The sequence below is a fragment of the Microtus ochrogaster genome, chromosome 8, assembly GCF_000317375.1.
Source record: "Microtus ochrogaster isolate Prairie Vole_2 chromosome 8, MicOch1.0, whole genome shotgun sequence".
Lineage (NCBI taxonomy): Eukaryota > Metazoa > Chordata > Mammalia > Rodentia > Cricetidae > Microtus > Microtus ochrogaster.
This window is the reverse complement of record NC_022015.1, coordinates 85838226-85861874: the sequence shown is the minus strand read 5'-3', so window position 1 is coordinate 85861874 and position 23649 is coordinate 85838226. Positions and strand designations below refer to the sequence as shown.

Sequence of the window (23649 nt, the reverse complement as noted above, 5' to 3'; positions counted from 1 at the left end):
AAAAAAAAAAAAAAAAAAAGAATCACTTAAGTATCACAAAATGTTGGTAAAAAAAATGGCGGGGAACTTACTTTTACTTGGGCTATGAAATTTTCAACACAATGCCTTGATATTTATAATAAATGAATTCGTTCTAATGGGTTATATTTAAAGAGAAGTCAAGGCACTAATATACTTATCTCTTTAAATCAATCAACAGCCATTTAAGACAAGTTTATGGAGGCCTTCCAGCCCGTGTGTGTGTGTGTGTGTGTGTGTGTGTGTATAGTACACTTGCTGGGAGGGGAGCTGGTACTTTGTGCTCACGTTATTTCTGAACAGTATGGAGTGTGTTTAATTTTTAGCCTGTTTATTTTAGTACAACCTGGAGTCTAGCCACCCTGGTTGGGATGGTTTGACCTCAAGGGGAGTCTTCCTCTGTCCTGAAACTCTCCCAGGGTCAGGTTCTCTGCCAGGAAGAAGAGAGTAGGTTGTTCTGGAAGACTGGAAGTTATCTCTCTTTTCTCTTCTCGTCCCCTCCGCTTGACGCCGCCAGTTTGATCTAGGTAATCACGTCAGTTCCTCCAGCGTGGACAGACCCATTTCGTGAGGACAATTTCCGAGAACAGTCCTGTTTGCGGGGGAAATGGAGTTGATTCACAACTCCCTAGAATGGGTTTTCAATAAGCTCGTGTGCCGAGGCCCTGATTTAGATGTGGGAACATGAAGTAGAGCCTGTCACGGGGCATTAGCTTTTATCCTGTAGTTAGAATTTAGATTTATGGGTGTATTACAACAGATTATCTTCCTTCACTAAGCAGGTGAGTTGGGAAAAGGCTGGCAGATGTTTTCAGGTAAGATGAAAAAGAAAGGTCTGGAGTTTGGGAAGGGAGAAAGGGAACACTTCTGACAATCTGGAGCAGCGAGAGGTCTGCCCTGCATCTCTCTAGCACACGTTAAAAAGATGCTGTCTATCAGTTACGTAATCTGAATCTACAATGAGTCCAAGTCATCAGAGAAAGACTTAGCTCCATACCTGACATGAAGGCGTAGTGGATTTATGACCTGGAAACAGGCCACCATGGTAGAGGTGCCCGAGACTTGGCTAAGTACTCAACCATTTGATCACTTAAGGTGTGGAGAAGCCGATGCTCACCAAGTTTGACTTGATTTATGTCACAGAGCTCATGAACATTTCTGGGACTGGAAGCCCAGGCTGTCAGTTAGACCTTGCTGTCTCTGAAGGAGTGGGAAGGAGACATCCTGGACATGGTGGGCACCTTCCCGCAGGATCCCCCTGCTCTCCTATGAGCTCACAGCCATTTTAATAATCAGCTTTCCGGTCAATTGTTAATGTTTTGCTTTCCTGCCAGAAAGTGTTTGCTTTTCATTTAGTGAATCTTAAGTGTATATCTGGGTATTTTTTTAAAAACAGAAAATAAAGTTCAAATGGCCTGGAACAGTCCCATGAAGTCTTTGTTGACTTGTAATCTCCTGTGGTCCTACCTATGGGCAGCTGCCTCTCCATTTTAGGGGCCTCCAAACACACAGTGATACTCTGTCCAGCCAGAGACTGTCTTCATCCCTTTTCTCTTTTACTGAATGTCGCTCCTTTGCCAGTTACGATACCAACTGCTACAGCTACCTCCTAGTCCTTTAACACTCTGCATGCCAATGGCTTTGACAAAATACTTATCTCTTTCTTACGTTAAAGCATATTTGGTAGTGGGTGCACATTCATGTGTGCACGCGTGTGCATGACAGAGAGGGAAGTCGTGCCTAACAGAAACACATTGGAGGAAAGGATTATTTGTGCTCACAGTTTCAGAGCGGTCTCAGTGCATTGTGTCAGGGACGTCAGGGCAGCATGCATGGCGGCTGAAGAGTGTTCTGCAGCCTCCTTAAGTCTCAGTGAACCAAAATGCAGAGAGCTGGGGCACAAGTGCTCAACACATAAGCCTCTCTCTTCCTCTCTCCCTCACTCTGCCCCTTTCCCTGTCTCTCTCACCCTCCTGCTGTTTCTCTCTCTCTCTGTGTGTGAGTGTGTGTAAGGCATCTAGTGTCCTTGGTGAAGAATGTTTATGTGAATAGCATGTGTCTAATAGATCCCTCAGTAAATATTCTGGACTAGGAATGAGCTTGTTTATACCAAAAGCTTTTGCCTTCACTGTGAGAGGAACGAGGGTTCAGCAGAGAAAGGACACACAGCCATTATATACACTGGTGTCTTGATGGTAACCTTTCCAGCAGCTTCTGAGAAGTGGGTTGTCCCTGTGTTAGATGGCCATCCCACCCAGCAGAGTGAGAATTTGGGCTTGCATCTGAATTGTGACCTTCAGCCAAGGTTAGTCTCAGTTTCCACAGCTCTGAGATGGGCGTGTTCTAGTTGACCTTAGCACTGCCTTGAGAATCACTTCAGAAAATACATGGGAGCCGTTGGGGATGGCTGGGGCGGTAGGTGACAGTACTGCCTGGATTGCGAAGCATCATGGGTCCCCTGGATCAGGAACTACACTTCAGATCCATAAGGAAGTCCCCAACCTCCAGAAAGTTCAGATGGGTGAGTGAGGATTCTCTTAAGTGAACTTCTTGGCCCAGTACAGAAAGACCATAAAAGGTTCCTTCAGATGCCAGAGTAAAAGACACAGCTATACTCTAGCTCAGGTAGGAGCCCAGAGGAGCTCTTGGTAAGGGGTGTGGGCGGAGATGCCCAGTACAGGGAAGCCTCCCCTAGAACATGGCTTTTGGGTCAGATCAGATAGACTCCTACTAGGGCTGGAGAGATGGCTCAGTGGCTAAGAGCACATAGTTAAGGTGACTATTACTTATTTATTCTCATTGCTGTGATAAAAGACACAACAGTAGTAAGTTAGGGAAGGGAGGGTTTATTTTGTCTATCGTGATGGCCTAAGCATGAGGCAGCTGGCCACCCTGCACGCGCAGTCAGGAAGCAGCAAGACGAACACTGGAACTCAGCAGCATTTTCTTCGTATGCAGATTGTAGAACGAATTGTACCACCTACATTTAGGGTAGGCCCTTCCCACTGCACTTAACATGATCTAGAACTCCCTTACAGACATACCCAGAGGCTCGCCTTCTCTTAGGTTCTAGATCCCTTCAACAGGATCTAGAACTCGCTTACAGATGTGCCCAGCAGTTCATCTCCTCTTCAGTTCTAGATCCATCAAGGTGTCAGGGTCAGCCATTGCATACCCCAGAATAGCTCCCCCAATTAGCATCCTCAATCTAACCACACTTGCAACATCTCAGCCAACATGTAAGGCCAGGTTTGTGCGTGCAGATGCAAATGTTGCAGAGGAGAGAAAGGGGGAAGAGAGGTGCGTGAGAAGTGAGACGTGAGAGTAAATAAATAATGGTGACCGTAACTGTGTGAATCCATAGCAGTCCAGACTTTCTTTAGACAGTTGTGATTGAAAGGCAGGTTCCAGAGATGCCGTCTCTGACCTTAAAGTTGGAGAAAGGAGGTCACAAAGCCAAAAGCAAAAGTACCTACGGCCTCTAAAAGTTCTTGGGTTTGTTCTTTTGGGCATTTGCCATACCATAGTGTGACTAACGGGCATGTTTCAAGCGTGCTTCAGGGTGGGGGGCGGGAGAACGAGAAGGAGATCAGGGAAGAAATGAACACAGAGCCTTGTGTATTGCAGGCAAATGATCTACACCAACCTCACAGCTCCAGCTTTCATGGGCCATTGGAAGCCGGTCTATGTTCCGTAGTCAGAGGCAGAAAGGGTTAGGCCCCTTACTGTCCTCTGGAGCTATCTGGCTGGCTTCCTAGGAGTCCCTAGCTGGGAGATGATAAGACAGACACCTTTAAATCTTTTTATCAGAGGACTCCAGATTTTTAGTGTCCCACAGAGATATTCCCGTCATATCAAACCATACCACCCAGGGCATTCTAAGGCAGCCAACAGCTTGTTGATTACCATGCCTTGTGGATAATGGGGGTGGTGGGAGGAGAGTGGAAAATGAAGGCTTTGATTATCGGGCCTGAAAAGGTCCATCTAGAAATAGCCACGTTACAGCCAGTTCTTTCGAACTCTAAGGTACATTTTGTAACAACGGCTGTAATTTGAAGACATTTCAAGCCACAAAACTGGCTCCAGAAGTGAGCTTTGTTCTTTATAGTACGCTTTCCTCACTACACAGGCCCCTTAGAACAATTCAGTGGGCTCAGAGGAACGTTCTAGGAGGCAGAAGCTAGCGGTGTAGTCCTCTGCCTACACCTTGCCCGAGTGTAGCGGATGGCCCATCCCGAGTGTAGCGGATGGCCCATCCAGGGTGCTAGAACAGGTGTGGCCCCTGCTACACTCCCGTTTCTCCGCACATACAGGAAATGGCCTAATGGAACAGGAGATGGGATTGAGTCTGTATTTCCCGCCTGGACCCATTGCATGCCCAGAAGACATTAAAAGTCCCTGCAATATTTGCTTTCTCTTTGCTCAATGCACTGAGTGCAGACAATTAAGACTTAGCTGTCCAAGGATTCTGGGTACGAGTCCATCCAGGAGAGTCTTGTTTGAAGAGGTAGGACTCTGGTTCTTGTATCTTTAAGAAGAAGCATTGCTCTAACCTTTTGCTCCCCACAGTGCACAGCAGGGGTGGCGGTTGTGAGCCAGGACTCTGCTTATTAAGGGCATTTGCTGTCATTCAGGACTGTGTCACTTGGCACTGTGCTTTTGGCCGTGTGGTGGTACCTACATATCTTCTTCCTTAACTCCAACCAGACAGAGTGACAGGGTCATGTGACACAGGCCTTTGGGCACTGGGGAAATAAGCGGTTGGGCTGAAGATGTAGCTCAGTTGATAGAGTGCTTGCCCAGTACAGACAGTTCAGACACCAAGTTTAGACTCCAAAGGTGTGTAAACCAAAAGTAGAATTTCATGCCTGTAATATCAGCACCCTGGAAGTGGAGTGTTGAAGCATGATTAAATAAAGCATGATTAATAAAAACTCAAGAGAGAAATTGGGGTTCAGCCTGAAGATCTGAAAAGCTAAGCAGTCAGCTACCAGCCCTTACCTCGTCAGTCTGAAATGGCGATCCTGCCTCCTGGAATCTCAGAATAAGATTGTGTGAGAACTGTCTCCCCCCGATTTATATTCCTCTCTAGGTTTGGCATTAAAGGCATGCACCACCCAATTTCTATGGCAATTAATGTGGCTACTGGGATTAAAGATGATGTCATTGTGGCTACTGGTATTAAAGGTGATATCAGTTACCATTACCTGCTCTATAAGGCTGACTTTATCTCACATCTTCAGGCAGTTTTTATTAAATAAAATTGAAATGCTACTACCGAGTGTTGTATGATATCACTTTAGGGAAAGATGAACAAAAGATAGGCAGAAAGGGAATGGCTAAACAGACAAATGTGTCCATACCACCAAAGTCCAGATTGGGGGTGACTTAAAGGTAGCCGTGCCACCCAAAGCTCACCGTAGCATATTGAGTCATGAGAGTTGGAACCCTGGATTTCTCCACTACTTGCTGGCACTCAAAAAGCCTCCAGGGTCTTTTTTTTTTTTTTTTTTTTTTTGTAAGGAGTCTGTGAATCTGATAAGTTTCAAAGACTTCCCTAGGCTTATGAGTTGTTTGTTTATTTTCTGAGCCTTTTTGTTTTTGTTTGTCTAGTTTTTGAGACAGGGTTTCTCTGTATAGCTTTGGAGCCTGCCCTGGAACTATCTCTGTAGATGCTGCTGGGCTTGAACTCAGAAAGATCCGCCTGCCTGTGTCTCCCAAGTGCTGGGATTAAAGCCATGTACCACCACCACCCGACCTATTTTCAGTGTTTTACAGAGCTTCCCTCCAGGGTAAAGTATTTCAGTTCTGAAGCGATTGTTACACAGTATGCAACAGGAAGATCAGGAATTCATGGTCACCTGGGACACAGAGTGTTTGAGACTAATGTGGGCTACGTGAGACTTTGTCTCAAACTAAACCAACAAAACAACAACGAAAAACAACAAAAAACCAAGCACTTAGAGAAGTTGACATGGTCTTGGCTCCGGTACCATGATAGCATCGCCATCACTGGGATCCTCTGCTTACCTTTCTTCTCTTGGGTACGGCCGTACCTCTGGGTTTTTAAAGTTAGATTTGAATAAGGCCACTGTTAATATCTTCTCTCTGACTCATAACTTGGCCATATTCTCATTGCCTCAGACTTGTGGATCAAAGAGTATTGCAAAGAAGCAAAAAAAGCCACCCCATACATACGGGATGGGGGAGGGTCCTTACAGATGACATGCAAGGCGGCCCCTCTGAGATGAATGTCTTTGGGAAGCAGCTTCCTTCCTGTGAATGGAGGTCTGTTATATCATCTGGGAGCTTTCATAGTTTCTAAAAAAGCGACCCTTTGATCACGAATGTTAAGGAGTTCAGGCAAAGTTTCCTGGGTCTGTCTTATTTGGAGACCATTTGTGCTTTGTAGACCAGGGCATGCCAATATTTTAAAGGCCACGGTGAACATCTTCCACCCTTGTCTGGGGAGCCACTTGGCAGCGAGGAGCAGACAAGGAACTGTTTGTGCCTCCATAATTGCGGAGCGGCAGCCGTTTTATAACCGTTGAGTGGACTTCAAAGTTAATTACCATTTAGAAGTCTGAATAAAATAATCTTCTAACAACACTGAGCATCGGGAGAGTTTCAATGACTTACTCCTTTATTAGAAGTAAGCACTAGATCTCCAAATACTTCAAAGTTCTCTGAGTAGGAGGCCAGTGTCCAGTAGGAGCACAGTATGAGCCACGCGTATAAGTACTTTATAAAGAGTTCTCTCTCCTGTATTAAAGCTGAACAAGCACAGGTGAAATTAATTTTAATGCGGATGTTTCGCCCCGTTCGTTGAACATATTGGAGGATATAATTGAAAATAAGCAATTATTCATGAGCTATCCCTCTCCTCTTTATTTTCTGAGGAAACTCATTGAACTCTGTTTCCTGAAAACATGTTGCTCTGTGACTCATTGTTTTCCTCATCTTGGGAAGTCACATGCACCTGCAGGCTACCATATTGGGCAGTCCATGGATCATGAGGTACCAAGCCATGACCCTTTGGAGAGAGAGAATACAGTGTTTCATTTGGACATGACTTGTTTGGTGCCCATCATGACATCAAGGCTCCTGCATCTGTTTCTTTAAATGTGTCCCTTGGCTGGAGGACTGGAGTGCAGTTGCAACTTGGAAGAGGCAGCCTTTGTGGTTGCTAGTCTTTAGAAACGAATTCATTCTCTGAGATAACTTTACTTGGATGTGATTCACAGACATTTCATTTTCTCCACATAAAGCATGCGGTTCAGAGGGCTTTAGTCTGTTCCCAGACTTGCATATCTACCACGCAGTCCATTTTAGAATGTGTTCGTTACTCCAAAAAGAAATTGATCACAACCTAGTGACTCCTTTCCCCAGCATCCATTAATCCTTCTTTCTGTCTCTCCATTTGTATGGCATGGACATTTGCTATAAGTGGATTCATGTCTTTCATTTATCTGTGTATTCATAACTTATGATCCTATGTGACTGGCTCCCTTTACTTAGTATGGCTCATATGTGTCTTATTCTCATGCTAGTATTTCATGTATTGCTGAATCATGTTCTACCATACAAATGCGCTACATTTTACTTCCCTATTCATCGAATGGTTTAGACTTTCTTGTTATGAGGACTAATGCCGAAGTGAGTGTTTGTGCACAAGTGTCTGTGTGGGTATATTTTCAATGTTTTGCATTTGTGTGTGAGTGTGATGTGTGTGTGTTTGCACGTGTGTGAGTGTGATGTGTGTGCATGTGAGTGTGGAAGCCAAAAGTTGACGTTGGGTGCTTTCCTCGATCACTCTGCACTTTATTGATTGAGGAAAGATTTCTTTCTGAACTTGGAATTCTCCAACGTGGGTTAGTCTGTCCATCCGTACTGTCCCAGAGCTGTGCTGTGTGCGCCTCCCCAGCAGAGTGCTGGGATCACAGATGGCCACCACAGCCGCCAGGCTTCTGTGTGGATTCTGAGGATCCAAACTCTGTCCTCGGATGAGTGTAACAGGTATTAGATCATATATTCATTTCTTCAGGGCATAGACTGTGGAGGCCTGAAAATGCACGCCCCTTTACTCCTTGTCTGAGGGTCAGAGATTTGGAGACTAACAGGCTTAATTGCACCTCCTAACTCAGGAGCTGGTTGCCTGGCTCTTTTGAAGTTAAGAAAGCTCGGTGCCATCCTGAGGGGTGATCAGGATATGAAAATGTGCTTCTGCTCCTTTCTTTTGTAACTGTGAGGTCACCTAGGGAAGGGCGATCTTCAGCTACGTGACTTAGAGCCCCTTAGTTATCTACACAACGGAATGCTAATGATTTGATGTCTCAGAGTTGACTGTGTGAGGTACCCTTTTGTATCATGTTAATAAAGGCTTCTGTTACCTTCTCCCCCAGTTTACCTTGAGTATAAAAACTATGGGAAAAATAAACAGGCAGATTTCAGGATTTCAGTAATCACTGGAACGGCCTCCTGATACTTTCTATGTTTTTTTGTCTTATTATTTTTTTATGTGTCTTCATATTCTTTACTTATGTTTCTTTTTTATACCCTGTTAATAAGTGTTTTGGTCAAGGCCGCTCCTCGACAGTATACCTAGGAGTGGAATTGTGGATCATATGAAAACGTCTATGTACTTAAAAATTGAGAACCTCCCACACTGTTTTTCCAAAGTGATTCTAGCAGTTTTTTTTAATTATCAGCAGTATGCAAGTAATAACTTCAAACCCCCCTTGTTCTGTCTTTTTAAATTCTGGCCATGTGTCTTGTTGTTTGGTGCTGTTATAACAAAGCACCTGATCCTGGATCTTTCCCAGATTACTTTCTGTTGGTGTGACCAACACCGTGGCCTAGAGCAACTTTAGGAGGAAGAAGGTTTATGTTACCTTGCTGGTTACTGTTCTTCATCCAGGGAACCCAAGGCAGGAACCGAAAGGAGACCCTGGAGGCTCGGCTTCCAGGCTTGTTTGCCCTGCTGCTTCCCTTACACAGCCCAGGCCCACTTTCCCAGGATGACACCACTCATACTAGGCTAGAGCTGCCTCATCAAGCATAGTAAGGAAATGCCCGCAGATGTGGCAGGGCTGATCAACAGAAGCAATTCCTCATTGGCGAGTCCCTCTTCCTAGGCATGCCGAGGTTTGTGCGCAGGTGACAAACGCTAGCACTCTGGGCAGATTATGAAGAAGAGAGATGCGTCTTCTCAGAGATTTCGGAGGCTGAGAAGTTCAAGGACAAGGTGGTGTAGGAGGCTTGGTTGTCTGATAGTCTGTTCTGTTTCCAAGGTGGTAACTTACCGCTGCCTGGTCTGGGAAGAGGACCTCGGTGCCAACCACCATGCTAAAATATATATAGCATGATTTAAACGCTGTAGGTTTTGTGATATGTTAGAATTCTTTCTTTGGTAGCTGCTGGCAAGCCAGCTATACAAATCCATCGTGAAAATGACATTTACGCTTTATGATTTGTGTATGGTCAGTGAATAATAGCTCACAGATTTAGAAGAACCTTAAACTGCCAAATGAACTTCCTTTTTTCTTAAAAGGGCACTTAGTGGGGTGCACGCTGCGGTAACCACTCCGGCTGCACACGGATGAGTCCTCTAAGGTTTATGGTCCATTCACTGCTGCAAAGGTGATTGGCAAAGTGTCTTCAGCTCTTTGCTTCCCTTAACCTCTGTGAAACCCATTTCACTACAGAAGAGACCAGCTTCACATGTACTTTGGACACACACACCCTTGACATGAGACCGTGGAGAGAGGCTGATCAGCTACCCAGGCTACCTTAGAAACTGTGCTGAGTGTTGGGAATACCTTCTGTATACCTGTAACTTGCTAGGTTTCCACATAGGGGCCTAATCTCCAGGCATCAGGACAAGAAAGAAAGCAAGAGGCTTGGTTACTTGTTTTCCCTTCCTTCTGCATGGCTACCAGGTAGCATTCACAAGAGACAGTGTATCAAAGTGAACAAATTTGGCCTCAGAAACCAGATTTTTTTCAAACTTGAATCCTGGCTGACTTTCATCCTTCTGACCTTTAACAACTTTAGTTTATCCTCTGTGAGAGGGGGCTGTGTTTCCATTTCTGGGAGGCAAGCCTCATAACAGCTCTCTTGTAGAGTGATTGAGAGCATTGTCTGTCTATGTAAAGAACTTAAAATAGAACCAGGTGCATGGAAAGCTCTGGAAACATACTAACATTAATACGCACCTAGGACGAGCTACTATTTTACTCTGGGCTTTGGAACTATGATGATCATATTCCTGGTGCTGTATTTTTAGCTCAGTCAAACAGAAAGAATGGTGGGTGTACCTGAGTGCACGGGAGACAGATGTGCACATGACCCGGGAGTGCAGCACAGAGGGGCCCAGTGCAAGGTCTCAGTGCAGTGTCCATTTGGAATTTAGAAGCTGGAGTAGCTTGCATCTATTTCTCCTTTGCATTTGCATGTGTGGGGGGGCATACATAAGGAAGCCAACTTCAACTCGTCTCCCTTCTGGTTTCTTTGTTTGCTTGTTTTTGTTTTTGAAGACAAGGTTCCTCTGTGTAGCCTTGGCCCTACTGGAACTCACTGTGTAGACCAGGTTGGCTCAGATTTACAGAGATCCATCTGCCTCTGCCTCCCTAGTGCTGGGATTAAAGCTGTGTGCCACCACTGACCAGCTTCTGCTCTGGTTTTTGGGACAGCATCTTTTACAGACCTGGAGCTAACCAATTTAGCTAGAATGGCTGCTGTCCAGCAACTCTTAGGAATTCACCTATCTATGTATCCCCAGACATGGGTTACATGCGTGTGCTGCTGTACCCAGCTTTTAACATAGGCGTTGGACACATTCTCAGGTCTTCAAGCCCTTCACCACAGGAGCCCCCTCCCCAGCTGTGGAATTGTAAGAGTGAGCATCCATCTATCTATCTATCTATCTATCTATCTATCTATCTATCTATCTATCTATCTATCTATCTCCCCAGATTACTGGTATTTTCTTCTTAAACCCCCTTTAAAACACCCATTAAGCTTCAACAAATTGCCCAAGTTTATCCAGATTAATTTAGATCAGAGGCTAGAAGCTGCCGTGACCTGAGATGGAGCCCAGCCTAGATTGGGTTGTGTCTCTAGTCCTTTGTGAGTCTTTGGGCCTGTTTCATGGTGATCAGCAGTGTTTGACTGCTAGGGGCATCTTCTCAGAACTCCGACTTTAATTGTCTCTGGCTCCTGGGAGCTCTCCTGAAGGTAATTTGTGCCAAGCCATCAAAATAATGATGATGGTCCTTGTCTTCTGTTTGCTTTAAAGTTGTCCATCCTGGTAATGATCACCTAGCAGGGAGAGCGATTTCTTCTCCTGGACATTTGTAAATGCCTACTTTGAATGTTGGAGACTGGGTAACCAATATGATGAAAGCCTGGGTCTCTCAGACCTGCCGGAACAATATGTCTGTGATGAAATTAATCAGTTGGCTTGAAAACAGAGACCAAGAGAATGCTTCAGGAAGTGTATGTTGGGCGGGTGTTGGGGGGGGGGCATCAGAAATTGATGCCATGAGCCACTATAACCTTATAGGTTTCAAATGGCTTATAATTCATCTGTAATGGGAAAAATACTTTACCGTGGAGATAATATCTTGGGATAAATGCCCAATCATAGGCTGCGTTATGGATGTGTTTGTGGATGTACGTGAATTGCAGGGAGTGATTTTTTTCCCCCTCTGAATGTAATTTGGCTTAGGATAAGAAGACGAATAAGCTGCACACAACAAGAGCTCATTCAGTGTAATGTGTGTAATTTCAAGCATAAAACCACCATGTTTTAGACCTGTGAGCGACGTTAGCCCGCACCTAGTACGCACCATTTTGCAAGCAGAGGAAATGAATCCCAGAGAATGCAGTGGCTTCGCCTATAGTGTGGATTGGGACTCAGGAAAATGACTGGTGTTGGAGATCTGAGAGTATAAGGCTCATTATCCATCGTGGTGTTTTACCAATCATGTTTCTTGCCTCTGTTACAGAGCTGTGGCGTGATTTCTGCTCTAACACAGGGCACCTCCTCAGCTCTTGGCACATGCAGATACTTAGTAAAATACTTCATGGCTCTTACTATTTAATTACATAAGTTTAGGAAATTAGAATGATGTCATTTTCAGCTTCCTCCTTTGTTTGGGCTATTAGCGTAGCTTCCTAGGGTTTCTCAGCAGGTTCAAAAGAATGCAGAGAAAGTCATGAGTGCTGTTCTTTCGAAGGAAACCATTGGTTGCTAGAGAGATGGAGTTGAATACACTCTCATATCCTAGGGATTTTAATGCAAAGTCTGAAGTATTTGTACCTGAATTCATCAAGCCTCAATTAGCCTTTTTATAATTACTCAGAAAGTAATTCAGTCGAAAATATTTTCACCGGGTATAAACGTGCAGTTAGCTAGAAAGCCACACTGTTCTACTCTGTCAGCCATAAAGGACCTGCGGACTTGGACATAACTTTCACAGTGTACAGAATGCAATCATAAAAAGTATTATTCCTAAATCTATCTTTTTATGTTCTTTCAGTAGTTAAGAGCTTTATACCTCAGTGGTAGGAGTGAGATATACTAGGGAGAGAATGTCGTAAAATGTTGGGGACATTTACTCGCTGTCCCTGCACTGCCAGCCCCAGGTCGGTGTAGGCTGATGGCGTTCAAGTGTAAGGTCGGAGATTGATGCTGGCAACACATTCCCTCGGATATGTGACAGGGTCTATTTCAGGATTGGAGTGTGTGTGTGTGTGCACGCGCACACACGTGTGTTTTCTTACTTACAAACAAAAGACATTTACTGAGCACCAAGTGCTTTCAGACAGAGCCCAGTGACAGGCAACATATCGGTCTTAATTTCTAAGATGATGAAAGATGAGGGAGGTGCAGGAGGGAGGAAACCACAGCAAAGCTTTCCTGGGCCTAGATCTGAAACAAAACAGGAACAGAAGGTCAGGGAGACTAAGGGAGGAGCATCCCGGACCTTCGAGACAGTCCCTAAAGCTTTAGCCTAGGCTCACACGGGCTCTGTTCAATTTGAACTCTGTGTGTGCCAGAAGGAAGTGGGAGGCTTTGGGGTACTAGCTGCGTGGCATGGGGCTGCCTGGGCTGTCTGGCTTTGGAGACACTTAAAGCTAATCACAGCCCTGTGGTGCCACTGAGGGCAAGGAGAGCCTCTGGAGGAGACGGTGACATTGGCAGGGCTCCAGTGTGGCAGACCTGCGCCCGGGCAGGAAGGGGCTCTGGTTAAGTGCTCTGTTATACTCAAACTTTGGTTTATTTAATCAAGAACCAAAACTGTTTTCTCAGGCTAATTCTTCCAGCTTTCCCATGCTGTCTATCTCTTTTGACCTTTAGTTCATAGAAAGTATGTCTCCATTGGGAGCCCCTTAAATGGGTGTCTTTAGTAATGACAGGGCCAGAAGAGGTAGGCAAAGCCAGAAGATTCTGGAAACATGGGCCCAGCCCTGGGGTTCTTGAATCTCTGAGACCTGTTCATTCTTCCTACGCTGGTATTTTAAGGTTGGGTGCCATTGAGACCCACATTTCAAAGCCCCCAAATAAGTCATTCATAACATGTAATATTCGTGAGATAATATTTGAAAACCCCTTTGGGGTTTCTTAGTAGCGTGCAGCTAGAAGGTGAAAAGAGTGAATTTCGCCGTGCTCTTTCTAGAGTACTGCACTTGTTACAGAAGTTTCTAAGCAAGTAGTCAGGATACCTCGAGTAATGCAGCTGTACTGCACAGAAGACTTGACATAGCCCAGGTTTCCTCACTTGCATGTATCACTTCAGCCTCCATGACAGTTGGCGGTGTTTCGTAAAAATCAGCAACTGCTCTCGGCATCAAGTCCTTCGGGCTGGTTCTTAGCGTTAAGAACATTGTTAATGGAATGCTGCCATCCAGAGAAGATCAAGGCACAGGGAGGCTGTGAAGTTTGTCCAAGACCGCATGGTTGGATCTGGGACCTGCTCTGAACCTCAGATTTCCATCTTGTTGGTCTGTTCTGCTTATAATAACGATAACAGTGCTTCCACTCGTGAAACGCACACCCTGGACCGACTTCCAAGTGCCGGAAGTTTTATGTGTGAGAAACTGTGAATGGTCACGGGAATTCTGATAGATGGGTTTTATTGTTTTTACAGATGAGAAAATCAAGACTGAACGAACTTAGCAACTAACTGAAGCAAGCAGGCTAGGGAGGTGATTCATCCAGGGCTTGCCTGAGTCTTGACTACCATGTCCACATGTATTTGGTGGTTGAGGTATCCAACTTGATTCCTGTGATAAGTAAAATGGTCGCCTGTCCATTTTATAGATCAGGACACAGGATACAGGAGGTTGAATGATTATCCTGACTTTCTACCTGTTAAGAGGCTAAGTCCTGATTCTGGGTTGTCTGGAGGTAGCAGCCACTGTCATGGTGACGCTGGTATGTCATTCCATCTTCTTTGGGAAGAGCACACAAATGTGACAAAACTGGACCTCAGTTTTGTCAGCTTAAAACAGGACTGGCGGAATGGTGGGCTGGGAAGATGGCTCCGTCAGTGGAGTGCTCGTCCGTCAACCCGAGGACCTCAGTTCGGGTCGCAAGGGAACAATATATAGAGCCAGACAGACGTCGAAACAGTCACCTATAACCTGGTGCTGGAGATAGAGACAGGTGGGTCCTTGAGGCGCATTGGCCACCTGACATTGGTCTCCGGCCTCCACACACGTGTGAACATACAGGTTCATACATGTGCACACACCAACACTTAGAATTATTTATCAAGTAAAAGTAGCATACACATCTTGAAATGAAACCTAATTAATGAAAACAGGGCTTGCCCTCTGTAAGAGGGGACTCAGGAGCAGGCCCTGTTTTTCAATGCAGAAAAGAATGCATTTCACCTGTACTAATGGGCAGTCGTAGAATTCTTCCTGGGTTCTGATTACCCATCGACCCTGTGTGGAGGAGCCTGGGCTTGGGGACTCAGTGATGGAGACAGTGCCACTGGTAGGGAAAGTGACGCTGGTTTAATGGCCAGTGTGAGTCCTTCCAAGGAAGCAGCATTCACTCCCTCCGGCTGCTCTCTAGATCCCTTCCTCAGCCCTGGTTAGTTGGGTGCAAGTAAAATTTATAGTGCTTTACTGTAAAAGCCCTTGACTTGAAAAAGGATTTTCTCTCAGTAGCTCAAACCACAGGAGAACTCGTAAGACAGGTGAGACTTCTTAAATGGGAGTTAAGTGCATCGCATTTTCAAGAAACTAAACGGCCCTCATCCATAATTTAATCACATTGTTGGGGAGGTCGTAACTGCGCCTCCCCAGGCTTGGCGGTGGCGGCATGCACACGCTCTCTGTTGGGCAGATCTGGAATGCTGTGGTGTGTGTGGTGGTGGTGGTGGTGGTGGTGGGGGGGTCACAGTGCGATGCGGAGCAATGCTGAGGTTTCTCTACCTGTAGTCAGGGACTGTGGACAGAAACAGTAAATTATTCCTCGCAAACCGAATGGGCAATAAGACTGCCATCCGCTTCTCCTCATAAAACAAAGCCATAGATAAATAAAGGACAGCCAACTCACTTAACCCGCGCGGTTCTGTGCACTGCTAATTATTAATCCAGGGGCAAGACAGGGGTTCACCCAGAGTGTAGTTAAATCATTTTTAATAGAGGTAAACACTAGCTGTGTGGACGAGCAGTACTCAAGAAAATTTCTCATCAGCCGCGTTTAGGAATCATCCAGCCTAATTGCCATAACTTATTAATAATAATAGATAATCTAGTCTTTTATGACCCAGGTCTCTGGGGTCTCAGCATTACAGAGCTCTGGAGTTTGAATCCTGCCATAGCAGTGGGGGAAGGGCACACATCCTTGGTCTTCCATCACATTAAAAAAAAAGGCAGATCTGGGGCTCTTCCTTATTTTTTTCCCCACATCTGAATGGTCAGCTCACACATGGTCTTTCATCTGTCACCAGGACCAGAAGGACTCCAGGGGCTGGAGGACTTGGGTGGGGGGGTCGGGGAGAGGGGCTGGGAAACAGGCCTTCTTTGTTCACGTGAGTGATGGGGGTTGAGATTTACTCCCTGGGGAAGTGAGTCTGAGCAGAGAGCTTTGTCTGAAGGAGTTGCTTTCCTCCGCATGGGTGTCCCTGGTGTCCTTTGGACTCAACCTAATTGTGGCTGGGGTCGCGGTCACTGGCAGCTCCCTGCTCTGCACTTGTGTGATTCTGAATCCTGGGAGGGTGGGAAATACAGCAGCGTCTTAGCCTCGGAGCGGCTTTCCACGGCTTGAATAACTTAGTGAACTTCCCCTTCCCCCTTCTGTGGAGTGGTGTTAGAATATGCCCCTGCGTCTGCAGCAAGGAAGTGGGAGGTCAAAGGGGGCAGGTCATCTCCTGAGTGGTTCTCCTCTGCATCTGGTTAGACCGAAATCAGAACACCATACTCACGTTCCAGCACTTTGATCTTCAGGAGTGGCCACAGCGGATGCTTTTGGAGAAGTTGCCGTGCACACAAACATTAGAGCGGGAAATGATACTGTGAACTTTTGGGGGACAATACCTTGTAACATCCACTGATTTGGGGTGCATGTGCGGTGGAGTGTAACATGTAACTAGAACACATGGGAAGTGTCAGGTTCCCTCTTTCTGCTCACCGATTTGCACAGTTCCATCTACAGATCATTCCAGCTTGAGCTTGGGTGGCCGTTTCTGTCTGGGAGAGAAGGTGTGTGAGCCATTACTAGAGAAAGGAGATTTATGCCCCAGACCTGGAAGACATAAATGTAGTCCAGCACATTGTAGTATCCACATTAGTGTTTATTCAGATTTACGTGTTACTGGGAAGCGAAGATGAAAATATCGCCAGAAAGTTTTGAAAAAACATCAGCCTCGGCTAGGTACATGAACGTTAGGCGAGCTTCGGGGGTGGAAGAGCTAAGGAACATCTTGTGCCTGCACAGAGGGGACACACACAGATAGGATTGGGAGGAATAAGACCATGAATCAGACCTGGTTCCCTTCTCCGTAACGGCTGATGCTTTCCAATGACTCTGAGGTTCTGAGATTTGAAAGAAGTGTTCCTTGTCGAAACCACGAAGAGGAGGTGGAGGATTCTGGACGGATGTCGAGTCTGGGGTTGAGACTGGGTCTGTATTTGAGAGACTAAACTCATTTCCCTGATGTTTTCAAGGTTGAAGGTTTTTGTCTGTATTCATTAAAGGGGAATGATAAATGTCTAATTTGTACTTTGCTAATAATCGAGATGAGCATTTTAACTTCATTAAGGTTAAATAAGTCTCCTGTAGTCCTGGCTCAGCCTTGAACTCCATGTGTGACCTTAGGAAGGATTTTTTCTTTTATCCAGGACTTTGTTTCCTCAGCTGTATGATAAGGGGATGGTGAGACAAAACCCCCTTTCCCTTCCCTCTCAGTGGTAACACATTGCCAGGCAGTCTAGACCTAGGGAGGCGTTTAAAGTCCATTGCTCTTATCCTCCGGAGCGCACAGTCTACGTAAATAACTAATTATAACCTGAGCTATAATTGCAACATACATGGGTTACTCTAGGAACACAGGTAGAAGTGGCAAGTTGGCTTCACGGTGGCTGTGACATTTGAAGGATAAGTGGGAGGCTTCCTTCAGGAGAGCAAGCTTGGTCAGAGAGTAGGTGTCCGGCTGTGGGGTCCAGGAAGCAAGCTTGTATAGACTGGTGTATTCCAGGAGCTGCCCACAGCCCTTTCCTCAGTCTCTGGGCAGTGGCATCTCTCTGCTGGGCCAGCATTTGTACTGAAGATGAATTGCCAAGGCTAGAGGATACTGTGTGATGTGTGCAGGAGAGGTTTTTGCCTGCTAGAAATTACCGGTTCTCAAGTCCCTTGAGGATGGCACAGTGTGTGCTCGTCAGCTATAAAAACCTTTCTGTATGCTTCACATCACCTCTGGATGGCGTCTAAAATCTAACATAGTAAGGGCTGTATATATAACCTTGATAATGTATTTCTTGTTACTTAGAACATAATCATGAGAAAACATGTTTGTCCATGGTTTTTTAAAACCATATCTCCAATCTGTGGTTGGGTGGCTCTGGAGATGCAGAGCTCACTGAGAAACGGGACTGAGAGCAGAGTCAGTGTGGTGCCTCTGACGCAGACCATCCACATCCCACGCGACTTTGCTCTGGGTCGGGAGAAGTCTCGTGCCGCCGGGGAATTGGGAGCTTGTAAGAGTTTCTCAGACAAGCCAGAGCGACTTTGAGAGCATTTGTCCCGATGAGGGAAGAGGCAGGATTGCGGGTGGGAGAGAGAGAAGAAAGGGTGGGAGTAAGGGTAATTAGATTGCGATAGATATGTGTATGAAATTGTCAGAGAAAAGGTTTAATTAATAAAATTGGAGGATGTGCCTGAGTGGAATGAAATCTGCAGCCTAAGGTGTTCTGATCCGTTAATGTGTCAGGGAAGTGTCTGAACTATTCATGGCTCTTGTGACCCCATGGGAGCTGGTGTCAGGTGGCACTAACGTAAAGTCGATGCTGACAATGTAGTTCTTACTTAGCTTTTAATGACGATAAGTTTAGTTGTAAACTGAGATTACAAATATAAAATATGCTCATTGCTAAAGATTCAAATACTGAGCTGAACGGTGGTGGCTCACACCTTTAATCCCAGCACTCAACAGGCAGAGGCAGGCGGATCTCTGTGATGTTGAGGCCAGCCTGGTCTACAGAGTGAGTTCCAGGACAGGCTTCATAGCTACTGGGAAACCCTGTCTCAAACCACCTCCCCAAATGTATAAAAACTCATAGAAGATTTAAAAACTCCAATTCCAACTCCCAAAGATCAGCAGTATTTTGTGGCCGTGTCAGTCACACACCTCTCTTAAGGCAGACATGCACACGCGCATGGGCACACGCATGTATTCACGGGTCGTTAGGGAGCATCCAATATTTTCATATGAACTCAACCAGAGTCTTTACCAATTAAAAATAAAGAAAACACCAAAACTCTGTGTTTATGTGGGGAGGTGGGCATGACACATCATGACATCTCTGTGGAGGCCAAACAACAAATTTGAGGAATCCTTTCTTCCTTTAGGTTTTACACAGTTTTTGGGGCAGAAGCTTGGGTTGTCAGTCTTGCATGACCAGAGCTTTGTTAACCCATCTCACCAATCCTCTTCAGTCATTGAAGTCACCGCACAGCAAGCCAAGTATGGACTCATTGCTTTGGTTCTCTGTTGACTCTGGGCAGCATCCAGTATTTTTCCCATTGCCAACAATACTTTGGTGATCTTCTCTCTATGTTTCTCTTACATCATTAGGTGTTTTGTTGGATTAGAGTTCTGTAAGTAGTACTGTTTGCTCAAGGACTGCAGATTGGATGTTTCTATATGTTGTTAAACTATCTTCTAGAAGTATCTTTCCTTCAAACTTTCTTTCTGGAGCCCAGCAGACAGACTGGGTGCTAGCTCCTGTCTGGTTGATACGCTTGTATCTTGAAGATACCAAATTAAAAGGCATGAACAGGTGAGAAACATCATTGGTGATTGGGCAGCCAAGCTCTCATGGACATAGATAAGAAAAGTGGTACAGGTACCTGGCCACTACAAGATGTGGAGGAACATCTGTCTTGATTCCTAATTTCTCGCTCCTCAAGGAAGTTAAAAACTCACCAACATCAGATTAAAAAATACACTGTTGAGCAAAGAGGCTACACTTAGGAAAAATGGTGCTTTGCCATCCATGTATATTCGATTCAAAGGTCAAAACACACTTGTCCTTGGAGGTCCTGCTGGGAGGATACTGGTGACAGCGTGTTGGTGTTCTTTCCTGCGGCTGCTAAGAACCAGGCCTTGGTGCATACCAGGCTCTCAGACAGTGGTTGAAAGAAAATGCACAAAAGCATGAATACCTTTTCATTTTCTGACAGACATTGGCCTAGGGTTTACTGTGAGGACATGGGGCTATAAAGTGGAGAACGTATACATATTTTGTTTATATGATTTAAGTATGATTGAATTCCCAGCCCCATATCTGTTTATGCTTTTGTGAGGCGTTGTTGTCTACAACCAATCAGATAGCTTTTTAGAGCTTGAGAGAATCTTCAGTGTAATGCAGGCTTAGGTTTGATCCAAAGTACCAGCGTTGTGGCCTTGAATGAGCTACCTTGCCTTCTGGAGACTCAGTTTCTCTAGCTATAAAATAGGAATGATTACAGAGCCTGTTTTGTAAGGCTGTTGAAATGGTGACATCAGGGACGTCAACAGCCACCAACTGTCCTGCTTCTTACTTGTCAAGCACTGTCCTGAGCCCTTCAGCCTTAGCACAAGCATGATGAATGTTCCCGATCATACTGTCGGTGTTGAGGTTTAAGGGACAGTAAACCAGAGTTCATAAGAATCGAGTCATGATTTAGACCACCTATGGCCTGAGCTTAGTGCTCAAGGGAGTACTTTATGGAAATTATTTAGCAAAGCCAACGTATGCAAGTTAATGGCTCGCTTTCTTCTTCACTGTTATTAATATTTTTATCTTTCTCTCTTTCCTTCCCTCTCTCATTTTTTCTCATGCCCTCAGATGTTTTCCAGCAAGGTAAGATTCCCTGCCCTTCTGTTGGCTATGTGCTTTGGTTGACGGGACTCTGCCTTCTTTAGAACTTGTCTTTGGAAATTAAGGGACCCTATAAGGACGGTGGCATGAAGTACCTTCAATCTTTCTGGGGGTCTGCATCTTCCTCAGAACCATGTTTGGGGGATCCTATAAGGATGGTGGCATGAAGCACCTTCACCCTTTCTGGGGGTCTGCATCTTCCTCTGAACCATGTTTGGGGCTAGGGCTGAGGTTTAGACATCTGGGGAGGAGGGCAAGGTTGGCATTGGGTTTGGGTATCTCTGGAGGCGTTTGTCCTTCAAGAATCGTGTATCAGAGGCAGCTCCTGCTTTTAAAAGGCTCCCCAAGCCAGTTCCAATGGATGAACAAACATGTAGACCGGGGGTGTGGCTCTTAAGAGCAGGCTAGCTTGCCAGTTTGTGCCCTCCAATCTAGCCGTGCCTCATAGCCTTTCCAACTGACAGAGTTAGGTAACAGAGAATGGTGTCCTATTTTACTGGTCTGGTTAGCTGGAAACCAACATGTTTTCTCTCTGCTGTCTCTGACTTGGTATTAGTCCTCACTGTGTATAGCGGTTGTGCTCTGGGTTCATGAACTGACTAGAACCTTCTAGATGCTCATGATGGGGAACTGCCTTCCAGCCTAGTTTGGGTAATAGTGACAGACGTTCGTTGTTTGTATCCAAGCTGGGAGATATGTCTGCTGCATCTTTCTGGAACCCAAAGATGCTTTACAGTAAAGGTTTAAAAATATGCCCAGGCATTCCATAAATACCCTCCAAATATTCTTAGAGGCTCGGGACTTTTTTCACAACTGTTATTTCACCCTAAACATGCAGCTCATGTTACGGAGAATATCCGTTCCCTGTTAGAAGACAGGTTGTGGGTAACGACGAGGGTTCTGTTGTGTTGTCTTTTAAGAGTCTGGAGTCGCAGACCTGCTTTCATAAATAATTCAGAAAGTTCCAACAAGCTCTAAGCAATAAGTTCCATTTGACTAGCGACTAAGAGATGAGCGGAATTGAAAAGGTGTCGTGACTGTTGGTGTAATGAAAGTGCCGCTATCAGAGTCCATGGTTGCAGCGAGCTCTCGTCCTTGACAGATTGGGGGTTCGGCGCGACGCTCGGGGAGTAGAGCAGCCCCTGCATATGAGCTGCGGTGTGAACACTACCCTACTTCAAACAGGATTTCTCTCCTGGAAACAAAAAGCTCTGGAGTTGCAAGTGTGTGTTTCAGGGATGTTGGTGAAGGGGAGGAGGAGAGCCTTCCATCAGGTCTGCTTTCCCTGTGTCACGGCGAGCCTTCCTGAGCGCAATAATTGATCCAGAGGACGGCTGGCAGGCTGCTGATGTCAAGTTTGTGTCCTTTTTTCATCAGTCATGCGATTTGATTGATGAGATTTGCCTGTCAGTTGCAATGATACGCACAGTAAAAGTTGTAATCATCTACAAATCACTGGCTATTGAGACCTAATAGCATCTGAAAGAGGAAGTAGCCCACAGCCGAGGGCTGCCTAAGCCTTGTGTGGCGGAGGTGGCATCTCCCTCGTGAGGTATTCCTAGGGTCTGCGTCCCTGAAGAAAACTGATATGCTTGGGGCTTCTCAACTGAGGGTGCGACTTCCTGAGCCCTTCCCCATCCTTGCTGGGGTTTCGGCTGTCTTGATCTTCTGCAGATCTTGTGTGTGCAGCCAGAGCTGCTTTGAGTTAACCTGGACAGCTGCACTGTCCTGCACATATGTTTTGCTGCCGGTGAATGCTCTCTCTGGATCTTTAAGTCTTCTCTGTGGTGATTCTGGGCTTTAGTGTGATGTTGTTGTCCCATGTATTCTCTGCTGGCTTACCAGTGTTGGCTCTCTGGATCCGTGCCCAAGTAGATGGTCCAATACTGGTGTACTAAATACACTTAGTGATGAGGTGGCTGGGCTGGTTGATTGTGCAGCTGCGATTTACCTGTCTGCCTGCTGTATTCCTGCGTGTGTGTGCTGCTGAGCACCGTGGCAGGCAGAAACGGGAAGCAGGCGTACAGTTGACAACATCAGACATTCTCAGAGGAAACACAAGTTATTTCCTCTGGATTGCATTATCTTTTATTTCACTACAGATCAATCTTGTTACTGTAGGTGACAGCCCGGCAGCTACTGCTGGGCCTTTCAGGGCTGCGTGTGAGGTGTGTGTTGGTGGGAGTCTGTTTCACTCTTGATCCAGTGACATTTTATTGCTTGCTTTGGTGCTTTCATCTAGAAATGCCACCGCGTCCTGTGGTGCTTAGGCCACGGGGTCTGAAGACAGTCAAAGACCATCTTTTCCAAATAAAGAACCAGGGCCAAAGAACCGTACTTCCTGTTGCTCACGAGCTCACGAGCCAGTGGCGGCTCTCACTAGTTCCCAAGTACCACAGAGTGGCTCTTCAAGCGTGTACTGAGACACCATCTGTGGACACGCATGTCTCTGCTCTCAGGTTTTAGAGCCCTTCGTACCAATCATTTGACGGCGACAAACAGGTCTCCGTGCACTTGCAAACACACTCCCACACACACATGCATGCTTCATTTGAAGCCGCTGAAGCTCCTTTTGAATATTCACTCATCCATAGATGCTACCTTGATTCCAAAATCGAACAGAAACTCAGCAAGCGACTTCAGAATCAGAACCCTATTGCTCAGTGGGGCACTTGTAAATATACATGGGCTCAAGCATCTGGATTTAGCCACTGAGTTAATTCTCTCCATGCTCAAATCCCTGCATGACCTGAGGCCAAGGAGGCAAAGTTTCCCCCCACCCCTTCCAGCTTCTGCCTGGAGCTGAGCTTTGCTAGGGGTGGGATGTCACCTTTGTCGTGTGTTTGTCTTGCTCTTGTGACTAGGAGTCAGGTGCTTTCCAGGCCTTGATGACCGGGACTGAGCAGGACAGCAACATGGCATTTTCATGGATCTCACAGTTGTGCATGGGGGGGGGGTAGTCATTAATGGATCTCACAGTTGGGCATGGGGGGGTAGTCATTAATGGATCTCACAGTTGGGCATGGGGGG

General features: G+C 45.8%; 1 protein-coding gene across 6 annotated transcripts in view; it reads left to right on the top strand.

Moving 5' to 3' along the window:
- Positions 1 to 23649, top strand: part of Gfra1 (GDNF family receptor alpha 1) — a 218765-nt gene that overhangs the window by 42873 nt on the left and 152243 nt on the right. For 5 of the 6 annotated variants that reach the window (XM_026781276.1, XM_026781277.1, XM_026781274.1 and 2 more), the window contains exon 5: positions 20587 to 20601. The exons of the other annotated variant lie outside the window; for it this stretch is intronic. In XM_026781276.1, coding sequence (XP_026637077.1) covers positions 20587 to 20601 — 15 coding nt within the window. The remainder of the gene's footprint in view (positions 1 to 20586; positions 20602 to 23649) is intronic. 6 annotated transcript variants of the gene reach the window in all.